Source organism: Mirounga angustirostris, unplaced genomic scaffold (assembly GCF_029215605.1).
Source record: "Mirounga angustirostris isolate CCGP_5_RB_7025 unplaced genomic scaffold, mMirAng1.0.hap1 SCAF_9, whole genome shotgun sequence".
NCBI lineage: Eukaryota > Metazoa > Chordata > Mammalia > Carnivora > Phocidae > Mirounga > Mirounga angustirostris.
Genome location: NW_026991717.1, coordinates 114,094,206 through 114,118,024, shown reverse-complemented (window position 1 = coordinate 114,118,024; position 23,819 = coordinate 114,094,206). Strand labels below are relative to the sequence as shown.

General features: G+C 45.4%; 1 protein-coding gene across 3 annotated transcripts in view; it reads left to right on the top strand.

Annotated features, from left to right (window-relative positions):
• MAP3K9 (mitogen-activated protein kinase kinase kinase 9) overlaps window positions 1-23,819 on the top strand; it is a 77,421-nt gene that overhangs the window by 41,657 nt on the left and 11,945 nt on the right. For all 3 annotated transcript variants that reach the window (XR_010405237.1, XM_064571265.1, XM_045901120.3), the window contains exons 3-8: window positions 3,500-3,680; window positions 12,932-13,080; window positions 14,018-14,193; window positions 18,302-18,542; window positions 20,019-20,141; window positions 21,496-21,649. Coding sequence is in view for 2 of the 3 variants with exons in the window: in XM_064571265.1 (XP_064427335.1) it covers window positions 3,500-3,680; window positions 12,932-13,080; window positions 14,018-14,193; window positions 18,302-18,542; window positions 20,019-20,141; window positions 21,496-21,649 (1,024 nt within the window). In the remaining variant the exon portion in view is untranslated. The remainder of the gene's footprint in view (window positions 1-3,499; window positions 3,681-12,931; window positions 13,081-14,017; window positions 14,194-18,301; window positions 18,543-20,018; window positions 20,142-21,495; window positions 21,650-23,819) is intronic.

The following is a 23,819-nucleotide window of genomic DNA, read 5'->3' as shown; positions in this document are numbered from 1 at the left end:
AGCTGATCCCGTAAAACTCTTAAAACATAGAGGTGAATCTTCATGAACTTGGATTCGGCAATGGAATCCTTGATGTAACATCAAAAGCATGACCAACAAAATAAAAAACAGATAAAGTGGACTTCATCTAAGTTAAAAGCTTTTGTGCATCCAAGAACATTGTCAGGTAAGCGAAAAGACAGCATACAGAAAGGGGAAAAATATTTGCAAATCATACATTTGATAAGGGTTTAGTGCCCAGAATATATAGAAAGAAGTCTTATTACTCAAAACAAAAAGACATTTCTTGAAAGAAGATATACAAATGGCAAACAAGCACTTGGGAAGATGCTCAGCATCATTAGTCGTTAGGGAAATGCAAGTCAGAACCACAGTGATACACGACTCCACATCCATTAGGATGGCTATAATTTTTAAAAAGTAAATAAAAAGGAACATAAGTGTGGTGAGGATGTGGAGAAATTGGAACCCTCATACATTGTTGATAGGGATGTAAAATGGTGCAGCTGCTGTGGAAAACAGCAAACATAGAATTACCAGAAAAACCTAGTAATTCCACTCCTAGGTACATATCCCAAAGGACTGAAAACAGGTCTGGAAGCAAATAGATGTACCTGTATGTGCATAGCAGCAGTACCTCACAATAAGCAAAAGGTGGCAACAGCTCAAATGTCTATCGTGGACAGATGGATAAACAAATTGTGGTATATACATACAAAGGAATATTACTCAACCATAGAAAGGAGTGCCATGTGGGTACAAGCTATTATATAGAGGAAACTTGAGAATATTATGCTACGTGAAATAACCAGATGTATCACTACCGCATGATTCCATTTGTATAAAATATCTGCAACAGGTAAATCCAAATCCATAGAGATAGCACATTGGTGGCTGTTAGGGGCCGGGTGGAGGGAAAATGGGGAGTGATTGCTGATGAGTATGGATTTCCTTTTGGGGGTGATAAAAAATGTTTTGGAACTAGATAGAAATCAAGAGATGTAGCCAGGATTACTAGCTGGCTTCTGATTACAGCCTCTTCTCTTTGCTGAGGTCAGGACCCCAAGGCCAGGGATTTCTAACTCTGATGCCTTCAGGGGTCCAACATATGGGGAAACTTGTTTGAAGTCCACTGGATTTAAGGCAGCAGGGAGTGGTGGGTCTAGGTGGAACTGGGCTGGACCTGTACTATCTAAAGGCATTCATATTCAGGCAGATCTTTCCTGGGCTGATTCTTGCCCCATCTCTGTCATTCTGCCATCCCTCTTGAGCCATCTGACAGACTAATGTATTTAAAATATCATCTTCACCATGCCATTCGTTTTCTAAAAATCCATTTCCTGTAACAGAACCAAAACTTCTTTGCTCCCCCTTCCAGCGTAGCATCTGTGGAAGCTCAGCTGGTTCTGTATGTAATCTGAAACTGTTACCCTCCTCCCACTCACCCCGTCCCAGCACCTGGAGTTGGGGGTGGGGGTGGGGTAACAAGACCAAACCCTACTGGCTGTGTAATCGGATGGGCTCACTCTGAATCTTTGGTTTAAGGGCGGCTTAGAAATGGTCAGCGGCTGGTGGCTGCCTCTCTACAGGGAATGGTGAATTTCTTTAGTGCCACTGGCCCAGCATATTTGTCTGTTATCTCTGCTGGCAGAGATGGGGAGAGGGACACAGAAGAATCTGGGAAGATTTTTGTTATTCAATGAGATGGAGAAAGTTGGGTTTTGTTGTTGTTGTTGTTGTTGTTGTTTTTTAATTTGCCCAAACCTTTAGAGGCTTGGAAGGTCAGAATGGGGAGGGGTGTGTCAGGGGAGTCAGAGAGGGTGTGGAGGAGGAACACCGAGTCCATTAGATCTAGGGAGGGGCTGGCACTGTTTTCTTTGTGCTTCCAGCTCTATAGCTCCTTGTAATCCCTCTTCACTGCTGATTTTCTGAGAAGCACGTAGGACACAGACATCTTTGGCCCACATCCTTCTAATATGTAGCAATTCAGTGGACGTTTGCAGGCTGGGGGCAGAAAGAGGAAAGTACAGTGTGACTTGAGGGACCTGCCTAAGGTCCTTGCCCTCAAAGGCACCCCGGAGCCCCTCCTTGGTGCCCAGAGCACCACCATCACAGATCCCTTTCTTTAGATATTTAAAGAATTTGAGCTCTCCAGAGAATCTTAAATTTCAAAGGCCTCTCGGAGAGGTAAAGGTAAAGCCATCTTAAGAGCCCCTCAGTGGGAGTCAGTGGAGAATCAACCCAGGAAGGGTGTAACCCGGCCCACGTAGGGCTCAGAACTCATTTTTTCATTGTTTACCTAGACAGAATGGCTGGAGGAACTGAGTCAACCTTTTTTTAGTTGTTATTCTGTCTTCAGTGGATTCCTTTCTCCACCCTCCCCATTTGGACTTGAATAGCAGGGTTGGGGAGAGACTCCTTTCTCCTCTGAAATCCTGAGTATAGAGCTCTGAGTTCTGGGCGGTTCAGTGTCCAGCCCACAGGAGGTTGTGCTTGCATGGCATCTTCAGAACCATCCTACTTGTGGAAATGGAGATCTGGCTTGCATGCCTCCACCGCCCGCTCAGAGTTCCTTGGCTTAGCCTACAGCACTTTAGACAATTAGCGTTTTTGCTCTTTTTAGGAAGATTGGCTCCTGCAAGGGGACACATATCCCTGGAACCGTCCTGTAGGGGAGGTGGCCACCTCAGCTACCGTCCTAGGAGAGCCAAGATGGCTCCACATGGTGGTGCTTTGGTGTTAGACAGGCCCAGAGTATAACTGGTTTGGGGCACTAGTTCTTTCTTCCTGGGTCATATCCACAGAGATTCGTGGGTGTGAAAGTGTGTGTGTACGCTCTGACTTCTCCAGCTTGTCAGCCAGTTCTCGATGCCTGGGGTTGAGTTCCCAGCTCAAAGGAAAATCTCTATGCCCAAAAGACATGTTTTCTTATAGGCTTAAGTGAAGTAACTTGGAGAGGTTCATGGAAACTGTCCAGGCACAGTCTGAAACCTTGGAAATTCACCATGCACCACCATTCCTTGTGGTCTGAGAGTGGTTATGGCCCAGGGGTGCCCGGGCAGACAGGAAGCCCAAGTAGGCTCTCCTCAAAGAGGGGGTCAGCTGTGACCTCATGACTCCTTCCATAGGGTATGAATGGGCTGTAAGCCTTGAGGCTTAAGAGAGAGGGCTCTTGAGTCTGGCTGCCTGTGTTGCAGTCCTAGCTTATTAGTTGGTGCTGTATCTCAGTTTCCTCATCTTATAAAAAGGATGTGGCAGTGATACCTACCTCCTAAGGTTGTTATGAGTTAAAGATAATGCCTATAAAAGACTTGGCACAAAAATGGATGTATCGTAGGTGCATCTTACCAAAAATGATGGTTCCTACCATCAGTCCATGGTAGCTGCGCAGGGAGCCCGAAGGAGAGGACAAGAGTCTGGCAGGAGGGCTCTGTATTTGCTGGTTTTCCTATGATTAATGCAGACTTTCTGGTTTCTTCTATGTCCTTTCCTTGCCCAGTATTGATCCTCCAGAAGGTGGAGAACGGAGACCTGAGCAACAAGATTCTGAAGATCACTGATTTTGGCCTGGCTCGAGAATGGCATCGAACCACAAAGATGAGCGCAGCAGGGACATATGCTTGGATGGCACCCGAAGTCATTCGTGCCTCCATGTTTTCCAAAGGCAGTGACGTGTGGAGGTAAGGTCCAGAGGCTCAGGGTCAGTGCTTCCCAGGTCTGTTTTGGCTGCACACACGTTTCAGGACTTGGAGAATTGAAGATGTGTAGACTCCCAGGCACGCCAAATAGGTCTAAGTGACCCATTCAAAGCAATCTACAGTAATTCCCAGGTTGGCATGGGGCTGTTTCTAATGCTTTCACCTACCCAAAGTCCCTTTAGTGCTGTGGCAGGTACCACCTCTGTGTGTTGGTGATTGCTCCATAGGAAAGACCAGTAGATCTCAGGGGCAGTGTGCACTCACATCTCTGACGGTAGGGTGGTGAGGGCACCCGGTCATTCCTCGGAACCTTCTCCAGGGTCATCCTAGCTGCCTTAGCAACTGTGGCTGTTACTGCTGGACCTGTCCGCACTGTAAGCTCTTCACCTGATGAGTATTCTTTGTGCGATCTCTTTTATTTTGGTGGGTTGGAAATGAGCCTTTCTAGTTGTCTGGTTAACCTTTTAGTCAGGGCTCTATCTGTTGAACAGTGATATAGAAATGGGAAAAGATGGGTCTCAAGCAGGTACCCAGAACCTCAGAGTCACAGATTCGACCAACCACCCCACTAGTAAATATCAGCCAATAGGTCATAAAGACATGGATCTAAAAATCTTGTACCCCCAAAATAAATAAATAAATATATAAATATCTCTTGTATCTATCTATCTATCTATCCATCCATCTATCTATCTATATCTTGTCTTCGCTGATGGGAGGATGAGCTTCTACAGAGTATGCATCCTCATGGCTGTGAGATAGTAACATCACCATGGTAATACCAAAGGAAAAGACTATAGGTTATCATTGTACTTGGTCCATGAATTTGTTTCTTCCTGATGAGTTGTAAAGTGAGCCTGTGTGTGTATATGATGAGTGTGTATATATTTTTTTAAAGATTTTATTTATTTGAGAGAGGGAGAGCGCGCACGAGTAGGGGGCAGAGGGGGAGAGAGAGGAAGGGGGAAAGAATCCCAAGCAGACTCTGTGCTGAGCCCGATGTGGGGCTCAGTCTCACGACCCTGAGATCATGACCTGAGCCAAAACCAAGAGTCGGATGTTTAACCAACTGAGCCACCCAGGCACCCCGAGTGTGTGTATTTTAAATAACAGTTTTATTGGGATCTTACACACGTATTACAGAGTTCACCCTTTAAAATGTATAAGAGGGTGCTTTTTAGTAAATTTACCAAATTTGTACCAATCACCATTGTTTAATTGCTAGGGCTGCTATAAGAAATTACCAGGTGGCTTTAAAGAATAGACATTTGTAGTCTGGAGGCCAGAAGTCTGAAACCAGTATTTACAGGGCTACACTCCCTCCAGAGACTTTAGGGGAGATTCTGTTCCACATAAGGATTTTGCATATTAGGACATGGATATATTATTTTAGGACCACCGTTCCAACCACTACACCTGCTGTCTATTTCCAGAATATTATTATCGCACCAAAAAGAAACCCAGGGCCTATTAGTAGTCATTCCTGAATCCTGCCTCCCCCTACCCCCAGCAACTACTAATTTACTTTCTGTCTCCATGGGTTTGCCTATTATAGACATTGCATATACATGGAATCATACAATATGTGGTCTTTGTGACTGGCTTCTTTTCTCATGTTTTCAGGGTTCATCCATGTTGTAGCATGAGTCAGAACTTTGTTCCTGTTTGTAGCAGAATAATATTCCATTGTATGGAAATATGTTTATCCATTCATAAGTTGCTGGACATTGGAAGTGTTTCCACTTTTTGGCAGTTGTGAATAATGCTGTTATGGACATTTTTGTACAAGCTTTTGTGTCAGCATATTTTCAGTTCTCTTGAGTATATACCTAGGAGTGGATTTGCCAAGCCATATGGTAATTCTGTGTTTAATTTTTTTGTGTGTGTGTGTGTTTAATTTTTTGAGGAACCACCAAACTATTTTTTATCACAGCTATGTCATTTTCCATTTTCATTAGCAATGTAGGAGGGTTCCAATTTCTGTGCATCCTCTCAACACTTACATGTCTTTTTAATTACTGCTATGCTGTTAGATATGAAGTGGTATCTCATTGTAGTTTTGGTTTTATTTCCCTAATGACTACTGATGTTGAACGTCTTTTCATGGCTTATTGGCCATTTGTATATCTTTTCTGGAGATATACAGGTCTCCAGATATAAAGGTTTATTGAAATCCTTTACCAATTTTAAAATTGAGTTATTTGTCTTCTTATTTTTAAGTTGAAAGAGTTCTTTATATATCGTTAATACAAGTCCCTTATCAGATACATGATCTGCAAATATTTCCTCCCTTTGTGCGGTCTCTTTACTTTCTTGATGGTGTTCTTTGAAACACAACATTTTTAATTTTGACGCGGTCCAATTTATCTGTTTTTTTCTCTGGTTGCTTGTGCTTTTGGTGTCATATTTAAGAAACCATGCCCTAGGTTATGAATATTTATACCTGTTACCTTCTAAGAGTTATAAAACTTAGCTTTTACGTTTAGGTCTGTGTTCTTTTTTGAGTTAATTTTTGTATGTGGTGTGAGGTAAGGGGTTTAACTTCATTCTTTTGCTTGTGACTACAGTAGTCCCTCCTTATCAGTGGTTTTGCTTTTTTATGGTTTCATTTACCCACGGTCAACCATGGTCTGGAAGGTCAGACCTATCATCAGAATACCTAACGCTGTGTCACAGCGCCTACATCATTCATCTCACTTCATCTCATCACATAGGCTTTTTAATCATCTCACATCATCACAAGAAGAAGGGTGTATATAGAACAGTAAGATTTTGAGAGAGAGAGAGCATATTTATATAACTTTTATTATAGTATATTATTATAATTCCATCTTATTATTAGTTATTGTTCATTTCTTACTATGCTTAATTTACAAATTAAACTTTATCATAGGTATGTATGTATAGGAAAAAACATATATAGGGTTCTGTGCTACCTGCAGCTTCAGGCATCCACTGAGGGTTTTGAAATGTATCTCCCATGGATAAGCGGGGACTCCTGTATTTGTTGAAAAGGCTATTCATCTAATTAAATGGTCACCCTTGTCAAAAAGTAATGTACCATAAATGCAAGGGTTTATTTCTGGACTCAGTTATACTCCATTGGTTTATGTATCTATCCTTATGCCAGTACCATTCTGTTTTAATTACTGTAGCTTTGTAGTAAGTTTTGAAATTAGGATGTATGAGTCCTCCAACTTTTTTGTTATTCTTCAAGATTATTTTGGCCGTTCTGGGTGCCTTGCATTTCCAAATGAATTTTAGGAGCATTTTGTCAATTTCTCCAAAATAGGCAGCTGAAATTTTGATAGGGATTGTATTAAACCTGTAGATCATTTTGAGGGGTATTGCTTTCTTAACAACATTAAGTCTTCCAATCCATGAACATGGGCTATCTTACTATTTATGTAGGCCTTTTTCAATTTCCCTTAGTGATATTTTATAGCTTCTGTGTATTGCATCTTATTTTCCCACACAATAATTACAGGGTGAAGTAGCTATTATGAAGAAAAGAGTTTTCTTTCCTTAAAATATCTGACCAGATTTCATTAGGTTGAACTGTGTAGGGATATTCCAGTATTTTTGACCTACAAAAACAGCAATTTCATAGGCTTCAATTTAACGCTTTCATTACTTGACTATAGGCTAATGAGAATAGTTAATATATTAATTAAACTAATCCTGTTAAACAAAGAGACCTACATAGGCAGTGGCTTAAATAAGGTAGAAGTGTGTTTCTTTTTTAAAGAGTCCAGGCTGTGGGTTAGCTGTGCCCCATGAGATCATTTAGAAACCCAGGTTCTTGGCGCACCTGGGTGATTCAGTCTGTTAAGCATCCAACGCTTGGTTTTGGCTCAGGTCTTGATCTCAGGATTGTGAGGTTGAGCCCTGCGTCAGGCTCTGCACTGAGCATGGAGCCTGCTTGAGATTCTCTCTCTCCCTCTCCCCCTCCCCTGCTTGTGCTCACTCTCTCTCTCTCTCTCTTAAAAAAGAGAAAAAGAAACCCAGGTTCTTTCCGGGCCCCTCAGTGCATTGTTCTTGTCTGAATGGTTACATCTGAGTGACTGTTACTTCAGCATTATATTCTGCAGAAACAGAGAAAGAGCTTATTCATTGCAAGCAGCTTGTCTTTAATTTGGAGACAATCCAGAAGTTGTGCACATCTCGTCTGTACACACCCCATTGTGTGCTCTTGGGTTATGTGGGCACGCCTGGCTCCAAAGGAGGGAGGCAGTGTAGGCTGTAGCTGGTGAACTGTGTCCAGCTAAAACTCTTATTATGGAAGAAGGGGAGACTGGATTTGGGGGACAGTCAGCCACTTGCCACACTCAGCTTCCGTGCTGCAGCATTTCCTGCAAGCAGCAATGTATTGGAACCCATTAGACGGGCCTTTAATCCCACCTTCCTTGAGCCTACTTACCTAAGGGGCTCCAAACGATCTTGTACCTTTACCAGAGGAAATCTTGTGCCCATTGCTATATGTACAATATGCAGGCACTGGTAACAGTATTTACCACCTACACAAATGCTTATGAGCTAGGCTCTGTGCTAAATGCTGTGCCTCTTTTTTTTTTTTTTTATCTCATTTGTTCCTCACAAGAATCCCCCAAAGTAGAGGATATTATTTCTGTTTTACAGATGAGGTGACAGAGGCTGCTATGGTTTAAGTCACTTGCCTAAGTTCAGCCAGGTGGTAGAGGTAAAGCTGTGAGTGGAACTAGACATGTCTTGGGGCGCCTGGGTGGCTCAATCGGTTAAGCGTCTGCCTTCGGCTCAGGTTATCATCCCAGGGCCCTGGGATTGGGCTCCAGGCTCACTGGGGAGCTTCTCCCTCCCCTTCTGCTGCTCCCCTGCTTGTGCTCTCTCTTTCTCTGTCAAATAAATAAATAAAATCTTAAAAAAAAAAAAAAAAGAACTAGATATGTCTCTTGGAACTTTGTGCTTATAGTCCTATTGCCATTGGTATACTCTTGTTCCTGCACTTTGGGCAGCCTCTTCCAGGATGATTGGCCCACCATGCCTGGGGCCCAGCAGGATGTGCCAGAGAGGGCCCAAGCATGCCTAGGAAGCTGGACAAAGCTCATTCCCGAATTGACTTATAATTCATTTACTCATTCAGGAATTGTTTGTTGAATACTAACTCTGGGCCAGGTACTAGGCTGAGCCTGTGTCCATCCCCCACCCCTCCTGGAACTCCTTGGGGTCTGGGGCTGCTCGGCCTCTGCTGGCCAGCTGAGTTTGTCTTACTGCTTTTCGAGGGTGGTTCTCTGGGCCTCTTCCATATGCTGCGAATGGAGGATATGATGGTCATGGCCCAGATCCTTAACTTTGTACGTTTCCTGATCTGCTTGGATTTAGACCGCCTCAGGAAGAGTAGTTGACGAAACCTTTCCCTCTGGTTGTGCCGTGTAGGGAGCGCAGTGGTTAGTGGTGTCCTGCAATGACTTCTCGCCTGGTGTGTGTGGGATGAAGTGGAGGCATTTTAAGTTTTTAAAATAACAGAAGTAAAATATGTTCACCATAGAAAAAAATTAGAAAATATAGATGGGGAAAAAAGGGAAAAAGAAATCACCGATTACTCACTTCTGAAGATAACCTCTATTAATATTTTGGTGCATTTATTTCTGTTCACATGCTCATCTACCCATTCTTTAAAATGGGATCATTCTGTTTTGTAAGCTGCTTTTGGAATATAATTTAGCCTGAGCATATTACCATATCAACATCTATTTATTGTGTCAATATATTCATGTATATATTATATATATTAATAAATAGATCATCATTTTGAATGAGGTCTAGTTAACAACAAGAATAGTTTTATGTTACTGTACAGTTTACAGAGTGCTTTCTCATGTGGTACTTCACCATCTTTGCTAAAGATCTTTTTTTAAAGATTTATTTATTTTAGAGAGAGGGAGAGGGCGAGGGAGAGTCTTAAGCAGACTCCATGCTGAGCACAGAGCCCAACTTGGGGCTCCATCTCAGGAGCCAAAATCAGGAGTTGGATGCCTAACCAGCTGCACCACCCAGGCGTGCCTTTGCCAAAGATTACTAAACAGTGTGGTTTCTGGAATGTGGGGTCACAGCTGATTACCAAGTACAGAAGCCCATTCGAGGGACACCTTCTCCTTTCAGTGTGTGTCTTGGAGACAAGGTAGGTTAATAAGAAAAATCGTCCCAGTCCAGCTCAGGTGTGGGTTTGCTGTGCCTTTGGTTGGGCCGCTATCCACTCTGATGCTTTTCCTCACTCTGCAGACATAGAACACCCCTCACCGACCTGTGACCCACCACACAGTGGGAAGGATTTCCATAGCCCTGGAGGTGGTTAATTACTGACCCAGGGTGCATTCCGCAGGGTTTGGGGCGAGGTTGCAAGGACTCCTGGGAAATCACTGACAGCACTATGGGAGCTGGGAACTGTCTGCTGGGGGAAGGGCTGAGGCAGAGTCTCAGCTGAGCTGGTACTTCCAGGTTGCTTGTACCCAGTCTTGGGTCTACGGCCATACCACCCTGAACGCCCCCGATCTCGTCTGTACCCGGTCTTGGAAGGGCCTCTTGACCTTCTCTCCATCCTGGGAGGGCATCAGAGTAAGTCAAACCTGAGGTAAATCACGTGGACTGGTTCTGCCCACCTCTCCCTGGGGCTCAGACCCATCCAACGTGTAATTCTTTAGTTCCTTTCTTGGACTGTATTCCTGCCAAAGGAACGCCAAGGCTTCACTTACATTACCACCTTCGGTTACAGAAATAAAGAGGAACGTTGGCAGAGGAAATCTAACTGGTCCACTCATTCCCAGAAAGGCTACTTGCCTGAACGCTGGTGTCCCTCGGCAAGACTCTCAGCCGGCATGGCGGGCTTTCCCCAAATCCCACCAGAGGCTTTCTTGTTTCGGGCCCTTCCCAAGGGGAAACACATAGCGTTCACTAGCCATACGTGGAAGCTTCTGGAGAAGTGGTAGCCTTGTTATTTATCCCTTGCCGTTACTCTGTGAGGTAGAAGTGCTCTTTGTTGCGCAGGTGAGGAAAATGAAGGAGCTTCCTTTCCCAGGGCCACACCGCCCGCCATGAGCGGTAAAGCAGACATTTGATTCAAGTCTGTCTGAATCTTTCTTGAGTAGCATTCGACCGGCTCCTCTTAGTTGTGGGGCCTTTCAAACGGAACGAAATGCAGATGAACAAAGAAAGAAGCCAGGTGAGAGCAGAGCTGCCTTCCTGGAAACTGAGAGGGGTGGAGCCCTGGCTCCTCCCTCTTCCAGGTGGCCTGAGACATCTCCATGGAAACCATGGGCAGAGCTGATGCAAGGACACAAACAGGACACATGTTTAGATCTTTGAAACACTCTACTGTCTTTCCAGGTAGTTAGGGCTCAGACACCCATCATCTTCGCCTAGATAGAAGAGAGGGGTTCTTTGGGACCTTGGGTTTTTATTGTCCAGAGTGGAGGTTGGCAGGAATGCCAGGAGCAGACAACTGAAGATGAGAGTCACTGTAAGCTAGGAATCTCGTCGGCAGTGCTGAGAGTTCTTAGAAGTCACGGTAAAGGTTTGGCAGGAAGAATAACAGTGCAATTCTTGGTGTTCGGGGCTTACTCTAGGGCACACAGTGCAGCCTGCAGGACCGTCTGACCATGCACGTTTTCCCACACCCACCCACCAACTCATTTACTATATGAGGGCCTGTCTCTGGATCTCTGTCTTCCTTTACCTAGCAGTCAAGGTTTAGCTGTCTCCTGCCCCCATCCTGATCTGGCCAGGAGCCCATCTGGGTCTCTTTGTACACTCATGGTATCTCTCTTGTGACTCATCTCTGTGTCCTAATTGACATCTTTTCTGTTCCTCACATTAGTGTCTTTGTGGACAAGATCTGTATCCTGCATCCCAGTGTCTGACATTGAGCTTGATGCATGGTAAATCTTTATAGATGTGTAAAATGAATGAGTACATGGTGGTGCATTTGAATTTGATCTTGAAAGACGATTAGAGTTTACTAAGCAGAGAAATGGTGGAAGGGGATCCTAGAGAGAAGGAACTGAGATTTGGTCCAGGGTCCACCATGACTTATTCCATGTATGCCCTAAACTTTCTGAAACTTGCTTTCATCATCTGCAGAATGGTGATATTTATCTTGCAGGTTCATGGTAGGGATTCAAGATGATGTTATAAATGTCTTAGCACCTTGTGCATACAAAGTACCACGATGAGAAATAGATACTGGGCTTACTTTTTTTTTTTTAATGAAGTAATCTCTGTGCCCAACATCAAGAGTCACCTGCTCTACCAACTGAGCCATGTGTTGTTTTAAAATAACATAACTTTGTTGGTTGTAAACTCCTGATGAGTATTTTTTAAAATTTGAGGTTTGTGTTGAAAATATAAGGAGAGCCAGTCTTCGAACTGTTCGTGGCCTTATGGTTGCTTGTCCTGGGAGGATTGTTGTTCCTGGAAGGATTGAACACTACATGATTTTGCCTTGTTCTAATTGTGAATTCATAGAATAATTATTCTAAGCTTTGTTCTCCCCATTCTCTGACTCACAGGACATGTGAAAGGAAATTCTTCATGTGGATTTGAAAGGTTGGGAGGAAACTGAGGTCCTCACAGCTGACCCACTGCTCTGCTCTTCCCATGTAGGCCGCCCCTTGTGTGACTTTCCTCTTTGAATTACACACAGGTCTCTGTTAACCGATCAGGAGTGGGAATCTATCCAACCTAGTGGGCATTTAAAGAAACCTGTTACAAGAGCAAAATCCATTTGTTGTAAGTAGTCAGCTCTCTGCTTTTCTAAAGCTGGAAAATGTATCTGTGACGAAAGCTGAAGTTTTCTTAAAACAGGAAAAAAATGTATTCTTGGGAGGCAGCCTCTTCTTCCAGAGTATTACATTAGCAATAACAACAACAGAAGAGCTATGGCTGGTGAGCGCCGATTTAAACCCTTAGAGTAGCTCGGTGAGACTCACGGCATCCTGGTGAGCCCGGAGTTGTTGTTCGCACTCTGTAGATGAGGAATTTGAGGAACAAGACTTTGAAACTAAGTGTGCCTGACTCCAGAGCTTTTGCTTTTAGCGGGTAGCCTCCTGGTGTCCTGTCAATGCCCCACGGGTGCGTCTGCTCTGTTGGTCTCCCTCCATGCCAGCAAGAGTGTGGCTAGCTCGGAAAGGCCTCGCGAGCCCTGTCGGTGAGATTGCACCTGTCGCAATCTGAGACTGCTTCTGTCTTCTTCCTCTCCTCAGCTATGGGGTGCTGCTTTGGGAGCTCCTGACTGGTGAGGTGCCCTTCCGAGGAATCGATGGCTTAGCCGTGGCTTATGGAGTGGCCATGAACAAGCTCGCCCTTCCCATTCCTTCTACGTGCCCAGAACCTTTTGCCAAACTCATGGAAGGTAAGTGGCCCCTGACTGGAACAAAACTGGAGGGTTTGCCTTCTGAGCAGCACTTGGGTAGATGTCAGACGATTCTGCTGAGTCAGTTACGGAGAGAGGAGATGAAGTACAAGTCAGTCAAGGAGGAATCCTGTGGGTGGGTGGAAGAGCTACTTTCAGATGATGTCAGCACCTGCCATGTGGATGACACAGGTGCTCCTTCTGTCCATCTCAAGGGACTGTAGAGCTCAACTGAGTAACTAAAACCCGCTATCCAGCACTTCAGTGTTTTATTACTTAATACAAAATGAGAAGACACAGCAGCTTTTATTTTCAGGACCTCTGAGTGTATTACATCTAGAAACGAAGAACATCCGAGAAGAAAGGAACTCTAGAAGTCATCTGGTCAAACCCTGTAGTTCCCTGAGTGAGAAATCCTAAGCTGAGAGGGGCAAAGTGCACTCCATTAGCTAGTGCGGGAGCTGAGAATAGGTAGAGTTCACTTTTCCCGACACGCAGTCCAGTCCTTTTTATCTTTGCCTTATCATCATCCCGTTGAGGTGGGGAAGGCTGGCTCATTTATTTGTGGGAAATCGAGGCCCGAAGTCTAGTTACCCACTGTCAGGACTGGACTCGCGTAGGAACATAATAAATCGTGGCTGTTGAGCCTCATGCCAGCAAACTCTTCGGACTTGCTTTTCTGATGCTAAATCAGCAAGCAGAGTCGGATGGGGGTAGAACTGCTGCATTCTATTTCCACACTCACTCTGTATGATCGTGAGCTTGATAAGCTTGCTTTACTTCCCCAGCCCTATGTGTAGTTGCCAAAATCCCCGTGTTTCTGTTTCTGGAAGGAAAAATTAGAGGCACCTTTCTGGTAAATGAGGTCACGTAATATTCTGTCTTATGCTTGTCTCTGTCCATTCATGCTTTCTGTCTACTCCCGTGTTCCATGCAGACTGCTGGAATCCTGACCCTCATTCACGACCATCTTTCACAAATATCCTGGACCAGCTAACTACCATAGAGGAGTCTGGCTTCTTTGAGATGCCCAAGGACTCCTTCCACTGCCTGCAGGATGACTGGAAACATGAGATTCAGGAGATGTTTGACCAACTCAGGGCCAAAGAAAAGGTAAATAAAACAAGAAAAAGGCGTGAGTTGAATCAGTGGGCCTTCCCCACTGGGGCCTCTGGACAGATTCTGACACAACCACCTTCCTGCTTAGTTTGAGGTAAACAGAGCAGCTTTTTCTTCCCAACTTTACATGGAGAGAGTTCTTCAGGCCTCAGGGGTGAGCTGATGTAGTAGAGACGTTGTCTTTCTTTCTGGGATTTGGCAGGAACAAGTAGGGGTGTCATGAGTCCAAAGTTGTCCACACAGAGTATCTCCTTCATTGTCCAAACCAGAGGAAGAGCACCACTGGGCAGGTATCAGCAGAAAATATGAGAGGGTTCTAGAAACGTTTCTTGGTTCCGTAGTGGACTTCCAGAGTGGGGGTTAACTTAAGATAGAGATTCTTCAACACTGAGCACAGTTATCAGCACATCCTGCCACTGTCTTTGGTATCAGAATCAGAAACAGCAGATGGGCTAAGAATACTGTATGGTTCTGAAATTATGTGGTATTTTGCATGTTTTTGTGAAAAAGGCTCAAGCCCGGACTGACTGAGGAGTTCAGATGTTCTTAGCTTACTAGAGATCCGCCTTTCGTTTTGGTGGCCCTTCCTTACGTGGCTCCTCTCTGGGCCCTTGGTGTCTGGTGAGCAGTCCGTGTCCACCGAGGGGAAGCGGATCGTGAGCACTTGCGTTGCTTCTCCTGCAGGGGCTAGGCTGACTCCAAGGGCTGCAGCTGGGGACATAAGCAGCGTCCACGTGTCTCTTGGTCAATTTCTTTTTTCCCTCCTCATGGCCCACTCGGGGCATTTGGGAAGCAACATCATAACAGCAGCTGAACTTGTATACATCTTCGTGGCCTCCCAGTTCTTTCCCTTGGAAGATGCGGTGATGGAAAGAACCTTTCGTCCTTTTTATCCAGGAGTCTCGTGGCCCCTGCCCCAGCATGTAGGGCAGGTGTTACTATCTTTCTCATCTCAGGGCGAAGGGTCAGGGACTTGTCACACAGCCTGTACGCGGGGAAACAGAATTTTCAACCTGGGTCTTCTGATTTTAACACCATCTTCTCTCCAGTATTGTTTGCCTAAACAAATGACTTAAAAATCCTTTCTGGAGCGGATTTGAAGAGATAAACCTCTTCTTATGCCACATAGCAATCCTAAACCTGGTACTATTTGGCAAGTCAATGAGTGTTCCTCAGGGGAATGGAGTGAGCTTATGACAAATCTTTTAGGACCTGGGTGGGGGGAAGGGACCAGCACTGACCATTGGGCAGAATGATTGAAAGAGGGTGTTTCTTGGGTGCCTGGGTGGCTCAGTCAGTTAAGCATCTGACTTTGGCTCAGGTCATGATTTCAGGATCCTGGGATCGAGCCCCATGGTGGGCTCCCCGCTCAGGAGGGAGTCTGCTTGTCCCTCTCCCTCTGCCCCTCCCCCGCTCATGCTCTCTCTCTCAAATGAGTAAATAAATAAAATCTTAAAAAAAAAAAAAAAAGAGAAGAAGAGGGTACTCCTGTTACTAATGCTATTCCAACAAGAAGAAACCTAGAGTTGCTGGCCCTTTAGATTGTTGAATCACTTGATTCTTGGTTTTCTTTCTTTTGATTGATGAAATTACAAGGGTACCCACCAGTAAGAAAAATGAAAGTTGGATTTTGTTGTGGATGGTTACTAGGAGAAGCCAAACCCATTCTCGTAACAGCTAACATTTATAGAGCATGTACTATGTGCCATGCTCTGTTATAAAGTGATTTATATGAATTCTTATGTAATCTTGCATAATAAGATAATAATTGTCTTATGTAAACAACTGTGATGTCAGTGCGGTTAGCTCCATGTTACGTATAATGCCCCTGGTAACTCGCCTCAGGCCATGATTCAGGCAGTGTGTTCCAGAATCCTTGCTCTTAACCATTGTGCTATGATGTCTGTCCATTATAAGACTCCTAGTTGGGGAAGTGAGGGTGAGGGATGGATAATGAGCTTTCTCTCTGGGGAGATGCCTCTTAAATCATTGTATGCAGGTGATATGATCTGCATACTAGGAGGCTGATCCCTAAATGGTGTTTCACAAGAAGGAAGAGACTCACCGTGTTTGAGAGTCTTGCCTTGCCGACACATGGTGCCATTGGCGAGTACTCCATAAATGTCTTGGTTTCCCATATGATTCAGCTCATTCTCAGCTTGTCTCAATTTACCACTTCCAGGTATAGTGACGATGGATTTGTCTCTGGACTGGGGTCTGAGTTCCCTCAAAGGAAGGGGCTATAACACAAACCATCCCCTAGATAAGAGCAGGTAGGAGAAGAAGACTTAGGAAGGCTGAAATTAGCTTGAACTTTTTAACTTTCCCATCTAGCAGCAAAATCAACCAGCCAAGAATGATTTTTCTGAATCTTCCATGTTTTTCTTCTCCTGATGGTGAAAACAAAGTAGTGGGACAAGGAGAGCCAAGGCTTTGGGGGTGGGGGTAGGGGGCATACAACAGTGAATCTGTTTGGGGCTTATTTCATCGAAGAAGGAGAAGTTCAAAAGTTCAGGCTCATCTCTCAGACACTTACGATGAATCTGGGTTCCCGTAAAGGATTGCATTTATAAAATTGAATTCTGTCTTCCCTTCCTTCTTTCTCATTCATTCATTCATTGACACTGAGCACCCATCGTGTACAAGACAATTTTCTTTTTCTTTTCTTTTTTTTTTAAGAGGGAGAGACAGGGTGGGGTGGCAGAGGGAAAGGGAGAGAGAGAATCCCAAGCAGGCTCCAGGCACAAAGCCTGATGTGGGACTCCATCTCATAAACCTGAGATCATGACCCAAGCTGAAACCAAGAGTCAGACGCTTAACCAGCTGAGCCACCCAGGCACCCCCAAAGACAATTTTCAAGGTGCTAGTCCTTTTCTCACTTCCCCCCCTTTCTATCATTTTTATTATCAATTTATTTTTATTATCAATTTTGATACTCTCTTGAGCATGGAGGGCAAGTTGAATGAAAAGTTCCTAACATCAGAATATTCATTCCCCTCTTGTCTCTGTTCTCTACCCATTGCTCAGCTTCCCCAATATGTGCTCACATACTTTTTCCTAGCTCTCGGCTCCCTTTCTACAATATTTTGTTTTAGTCCAGAATGACTTCTTACAGTGGAGCATTCCATGGAGAAATTCTAAGTTTCGGCCGCAGAAGTGTTGCTCTGGCTGCTTTATTGAAGAAATTCCCCACTTTTAAGTTTTAGCGCTTCATCCCACCACACGTCAGTCTTACATCCTGGGTAAGCAGTGCTAATAGTTCAGATTCCAGATTTGACAACTGTATGCACATATTCAGTTCTCTTTCCTGTTTGCTCTCCTGTTTCCTGATTCCATATACCTCCCTCCTCCCCCGCCTCACCTCAGGAGCTCCGTGCCGATGTACATATATAAATTCATGCGGAAGGGAAAAGGGGAGGCAGGGAAGAGGTTCTGCTCGTCTAATACAGCGGCGGTCCTACAGCAGCACCTGGCAGAGACTTCGGGAAATGTTTTCTCTTCTCTTTGCTGTGCTGTCACGAACCTTCCAGAGCACATGGTTGTCCTTCAAGATGAGAGTTCAAACCACATGCTTTTATGGATTCGCTCACCAACTGAATAGAGGTTTAGAAGACATGCCTCACCAGCTTTTGAACAGTCGCTCAGGAAATACATTTTTATTTGAATGTTAGGTGATTGAGGGCGATTCATTTATAGTGGGCACATTTTAAGCTAGGTCGCATCAAGTTGACTCTGGTTTAAAAAGCATCCTTTATAAAGTGGGAAAAAATGAAAATACCACCAAGTCTGTAAAATTTAAGTACATGATGATATTTTCTGCCCAAACCCCTGTTTTTTTCCAGTCATAGGCAGTCATAATCCATAACCAAGGAGCAACTAGGAGCTCTCAGCCCCTGTCTCCAGGGCTGCCATAGCTATGTCCTCGGTGTGGCTGGGCTGAGCCTGCCCCTCCCCGGCATCCAGCCTCCAGGGTGGTCAGGGATTCCTTTACCAGCGCCTCCGCCTGGGACTGAGGGTTTGGAGGCATTGGCCCTCAGGGGCCCTCGGCCTCCCCGCCTGCGCTGAGCACCCTCTCTTCGCTGCCATACTTCTGCCCCTGCAGGAGCTCCGCACCTGGGAGGAGGAGCTGACGCGGGCCGCGCTCCAGCAGAAGACCCAGGAGGAGCTGCTGCGGCGCCGCGAGCAGGAGCTGGCCGAGCGGGAGATCGACATCCTGGAGCGGGAGCTCAACATCATCATCCACCAGCTGTGCCAGGAGAAGCCCCGGGTGAAGAAACGCAAGGGCAAGTTCAGGAAGAGCCGGCTGAAGCTCAAGGATGGGAACCGCATCAGCCTCCCTTCCGGTCAGTGGCCGGGGACCTGCTGGGAGGTGGGAGGGCAGGGTGGCAGGCTGTGTGGCCAGGGACCTGGGGGCGCTGGGGACGGGCTGGGAGGCAGGAGGCTCTGGGTCTCCGAACGGGGCGGGGTCGAAGTGGGCTGTTCCATTCAGGGGGGAAGACTGGCCCACGGCCAAGCTACCCTGCTCCGGAGGAGTTGTTGAGTGACTAAACACAGACCGGGAAGGAAGACAAACCGGTGACGGGCGAACCTGACAGGCAGGCATGGTCCAGACTGCTAGCAGCATGGTGGCTCACATGGAGAACTCAGGGCTCTGCAGAATAGCTCATCTCAGGGTTTCTCTAAATAACTAGTTTCTGCATACAGTTGAGATTAGGATTCACGGGTAGGAATTTGATTTGCATACAACCTTTCAGAAGCATGTTAGGTGAATAAAGGTACATTTGTAGGATATTCAGCCTTGGGAAAATGCAAAGTAATAGGAAACTATGAATTAGAATCTTTATGGGGAGGTGAGTGCTCAAGTGTGTGTTTATTGTATTCTAAGCCTATAAGGTCCTGGGAAGCAAACTCAGTTAGGGGTGTAAGGACACCAAGGGAAAATAGTGTCATAGGGGCAGTAGCGGAGGATTTTAAGCACCGGGATGATGGCTTCAGCACAGACAAGGGAATTCATTCAGTGAAATTCAGTGGATGAATTTGTGCGACATGTTTACCAGTGTCCTTGTTGCACATTTTTCTGGCCAGGCAACACAGAGTCTGTGAGCCCCGCTTGGCATGTCGCATGTGGCGTCAAGCTGCTGTGAGCTGGGGAAGCTCAGAAGGAAACAGTAGCTCCCTCCTTCAGGGAGATCACGTCTAGTCGGGGGACCTACGGGCAGACACTCAGCTGTTTATTACACCTCTTGATAGATGAGGACACTGGGACTTAGAAATCCAGGGCTATAAGATTTACCTTCTTTATGCTGTGCTGTGCCTGTCTTTGGAAAATGTCACAGTTTGGACCATTAGCCCCATGCGCTCACTTCCCTAGGTTCCCACCAAGGATTAGTCCTTATTACTCTGCTCTGCCTGCCCTTAGTGAGAAGCATCCGTCTCCCTGCTTTGGTCCCTGAGAAAAGGGGGCCTGTCCTAATAGATTGTAAGAAACAGAATTGTAAGTTAGATTTCCTAGAATAATCAGCAAGTCTCCTGATCTTAAGAAAACTATTATAAATCTGTGATTACTACACCTATGTACACTGTAGATGAGGTTGACTTGGAGAGTGAATTTTCCTTCTCCTCATACGTTCATCTTGCTGTCCTGCCATCTTTGCGGAGAAAGAGATGATTCTGAAAAAGAACGTTTCCCAGGCGAACAAGTCACTTCTTAGGAAACAAGGGCCTGTCCCTCAAGCCTGCCAGGACAGACCACTTTTCTCACAGGACCTGGGTTATGGGAAAATTCTAATGCACACACATGTCTGTCTTTCCCCAAGCAGATTTCCAGCACAAGTTCACGGTTCAGGCCTCCCCCACCATGGATAAAAGGAAGAGTCTCATCAACAGCCGCTCCAGTCCTCCTGCGAGCCCCACCATCATTCCTCGCCTTCGAGCCATCCAGTGTGAGACTGTTTCCCAAATTAGTTGGGGCCAGAACACACCAGGGGCATCTGTCCCCTGCTCTGTCCAGCCACCGACTGGCCCAGGCTTGCTCCATCCATAACTTCTGCCACCTCTCCTCGGCAATGTGTATATACATGCACATATGTACGCAAACCCTTAGCCCTCCTTCTTGTCTCTCTCCATTAGCTTTATACTACTGCTCCCCTGCTTTTCTTCTTAGAGACCAGCAGAGGGGTTTGTGGGTATTAATGGGATCTTTCGTGAACCACAAAGCTGGTTCAGAAACTGGTGTGTGATATAGATAACCTGGTACCTGGCCTGGGTTGGTTGGTACCCTGGCCTGGGGACCCTGTGTGTGCTCTGCCATATTTGGGGCATCGTTGTTTTTCTTTTGTTCATGCTTCCCAGGGAAGGGTGTTTTCAAAGTGTAGATCCTAAAGGAACTTGCCAAATACTTTGTGATAGGCCAAGTCTGGACCAATTTTATTTTTACCACAGTGTTTATTAAAAAGAATTTACACACACATGTGTGTGTATGAATGGAGTCGTTTCCCTAACTTAGAGATTTCACTTAAAAACAAAAATAAAAAACAAACCCTAGCTGGCTGTCCTTGGAAAATCCATTCATATCTATGGATTCCCATTTTTCATGTGCCCACAGTTGACTAGAAGCAATGGCGGCTTCCATATGCTCTGTATTTTGCCTCAGTCCCCTCAGCTCCTGTTTTTTTGGTGTCTGAAACCATCCGGTCACTTATGATGTAAGCCTAGTCTCTGAAGCATTTGGGTTTCAACTTTTGCTATAAGGTAGCAATGTCAGAAGAACGTTCCTCCTCTTATCTGTTGTATTTCTCTAGGCCTGTTCCTTCCCCTTCTCCTCCTACTCCTGACTTCCTGCTCCATAGTCTTGAGCTCCTCATTGTCTTCCTTTCTTACCAAAATTCTTTTCTGCACTTCCAAGTCTTCCTTACCCCCTTATCTTTTTTTCTCTCCTACCTATCTCCTTCCCTACCCACTCCCAGTCCAGTTCCACCCAACAAAACAAGTTCCTTAAGTCAGATCTGTTTGGAACTCTGATGTCTGGCTGGCCTGAGCTCCAGCTTTGCGTTGGACGCAAATTAGGAGAATCTGGGATGTTTTTCCATGTTTGGTACTTTGAGAGTGCTCAGTGATTGGTACCTAAGGACTTGAAGGCTCCACTTGGGCACAGAGTTTTCGAGGAGGTGTGACTTCTTCCCTGCGACTCCATATATGTGTGTGTATGTCTGTGTCTGTCTGGTGAGGTAGAGGCTAGTTTTGGGGGGACCCTGTCTATCTTTTTTCTAGGTCCCATCCAACTTTTGTTATTCACAGTGACACCAGGTGAAAACAGCAAAACCTGGGGCCGGAGCTCAGTCATCCCGAAAGAGGAAGGGGAGGAGGAGGAGAGGAGGGCCCCGAAGAAGAAAGGACGGACGTGGGGGCCAAGTACGCTTGGTCAGAAGGAGCTCACCTCGGGAGATGAAGGGTAAGAGCCAGAATGCGGGAGATTCTTTCTGCTTAAAGATGGGTATTCCCTTTTAAAACTATGATGTGAAGTACTTTTTCTCTGTTGTGTGTCCCATTGCTTTCTGAGAAATTACAAGCCTCTTGCTCTTTGCAACGGTTTTCCAATCTCCTTGCTCCCTGGAACCTCCCCTAGGACGGGGCTCAGCATACTTTTTGTGTAAAGGGTCAGACAGTAAATATTTTAGGCTCTGAGGGTCCTACAATCTCTTTGGCAGTCCCTCCGCTCCTGTGTTTCAGTACCAAAGCAGCAGGCCACGGGCCGTACATAAATGAAGGCGCGCGCCTGTGTTTACTCAGTAAAACTTTATAAACAGGTGGTGGACACGAGTTGGCCCTCCAGGTATAGTTTGCTGACCCCTGAAGGCGTCTGACTCAGAGCAGCAAGTAGATCAAGCAGTAACCGAACGTGGAGAGTTCTACCAGATGTTCTACTTCTGTCTGGCTCTTCCCCTTTGATCATCCGCTCAGAGCCAAGAGAAGGAAGAGTAGGGCTTACAGGACTCTCTCGACTTGGAGGCTTATCCTGACGCAGGGGCGGACGGAATAATCCAGCCCTGGTAGTCAGTGCACTCAGATGTTAACTCCAAGGCCACCGGAACTTCTTCTTTTTATTTATTTATTTATTTAAATCTAATTAATTAACAGTTTCAGAGGGTAGAGTTCAGTGATGCATCAGTCTTCTATAACACCCTGTGCTCATGACATCACGGGCCCACTAGAACTTCTTTTAGGCCTCACCTCATAGCCACCCTGACAGGTGTGAGCATGCCCTCTGGGCAAAGCACAAGACCCAGCTTTGTGCCTGGGATGTGCTTGTGTTCTTCCTGTGGCTTTCAAGTTAAATTCTCTCAAGTCCCAGTTCTTGGGCGGCCAGTCCCTCATAGTGAGTTAAGCAGTGGCGAGCGTCACCACTGACCCCAGCCTGCCTCGCCGTGTGGCCTTATGTTTTCTCGTCCGTAAAACGGGGGTTATGCCAGCACCCCCCTCGTGGAGTTGATGCAAGAATTAAATAAGTTCCTCTTTGGGAAGTGCTGGCACGATTAGCTGGCTCATAGTGAGCCTATGTAAATATCTGCCGTGATGGTTCTTCTGCGCTTCTCATGCAATGTCTGTTTCACACCTGAAGAACGAGTGTAATAGTTTGCAGTTCTTATTCTTGGTGTTAGAATCTAGAATCCCCTTTCTTGACTTTTCTAAGTGTGAGAAGAATCAGCAACCCCCTTCTCCCTTTTCAGTGACTTTCCTGAGCTTGTGCCTGGACCTGGACCTGGCTCTGGTATTCCTTTGAGTCCTAAGATTTCAGATCCCAAATCTGTTTTCTCATGTCAGATCTGAGCTAAAGGTGAAAATACCAATTTGGTGCATAAAGGATTGACTCTTTGAAGCCAGGCTTTAGAAATCACTTAGATGCCTTGGAAGAGGGAAAAGGAAGAAAGGAAGGAAGGGGGAGAGGAAGAAAGGAAGAGAGAGAAAGACAAAGGAAGAAAGGAAGGAAGGAAGGAGAAGGAAGGGAAGATTTAGGTATGTAGGGCCAACTGCCTAAGCTCCATGAGAGTTCCGTGACTGAGTCCTCTATGAGTCCTCGAGGAATGGTAAATTGCTCTGCTGTAGTAGGTTCTGTAGGGGCAAGAGCTCCTCAGTTTGATTTCCCTTGAGCCCTGGGGTCGAGTAGGGTTGAGGTGGGTCTGAGAAGCTCAGTCACCCTGAATCCCTTGGTATTTCTGACATTCGTGGGTTTCCTGATAGGATTTACCAGGTTGGCTGTGGGTCCCAGTAGTTTCTCTAGTTCTGTTTCATTTATAGATATTTTTTTGTCTTGCTAGTAAATTAACTTTATTTCACATTCCAAAATATTAATTTTGGCATTTTCTTCCCCCTTGCATAGATTTGTCCTCAAAACTGTTGAAACAGTTCAAAATACGACTTAATTTTTTATGATTCTCAATTCCTATTCAAGAAATAAAGTATATTCCATTCATTCTCGAGTAAAGACCTCTTTAATGGCAGAAATTTTTGAGAGTCTCTGTGTGACAGTATTTCTAGTTTTAGTCCCTATTAACGGAAGAAAATATGTAACAATAAAAAGCTATATTGAATTCAGTAATGTTAAGTGAATTTGCATCTCCATC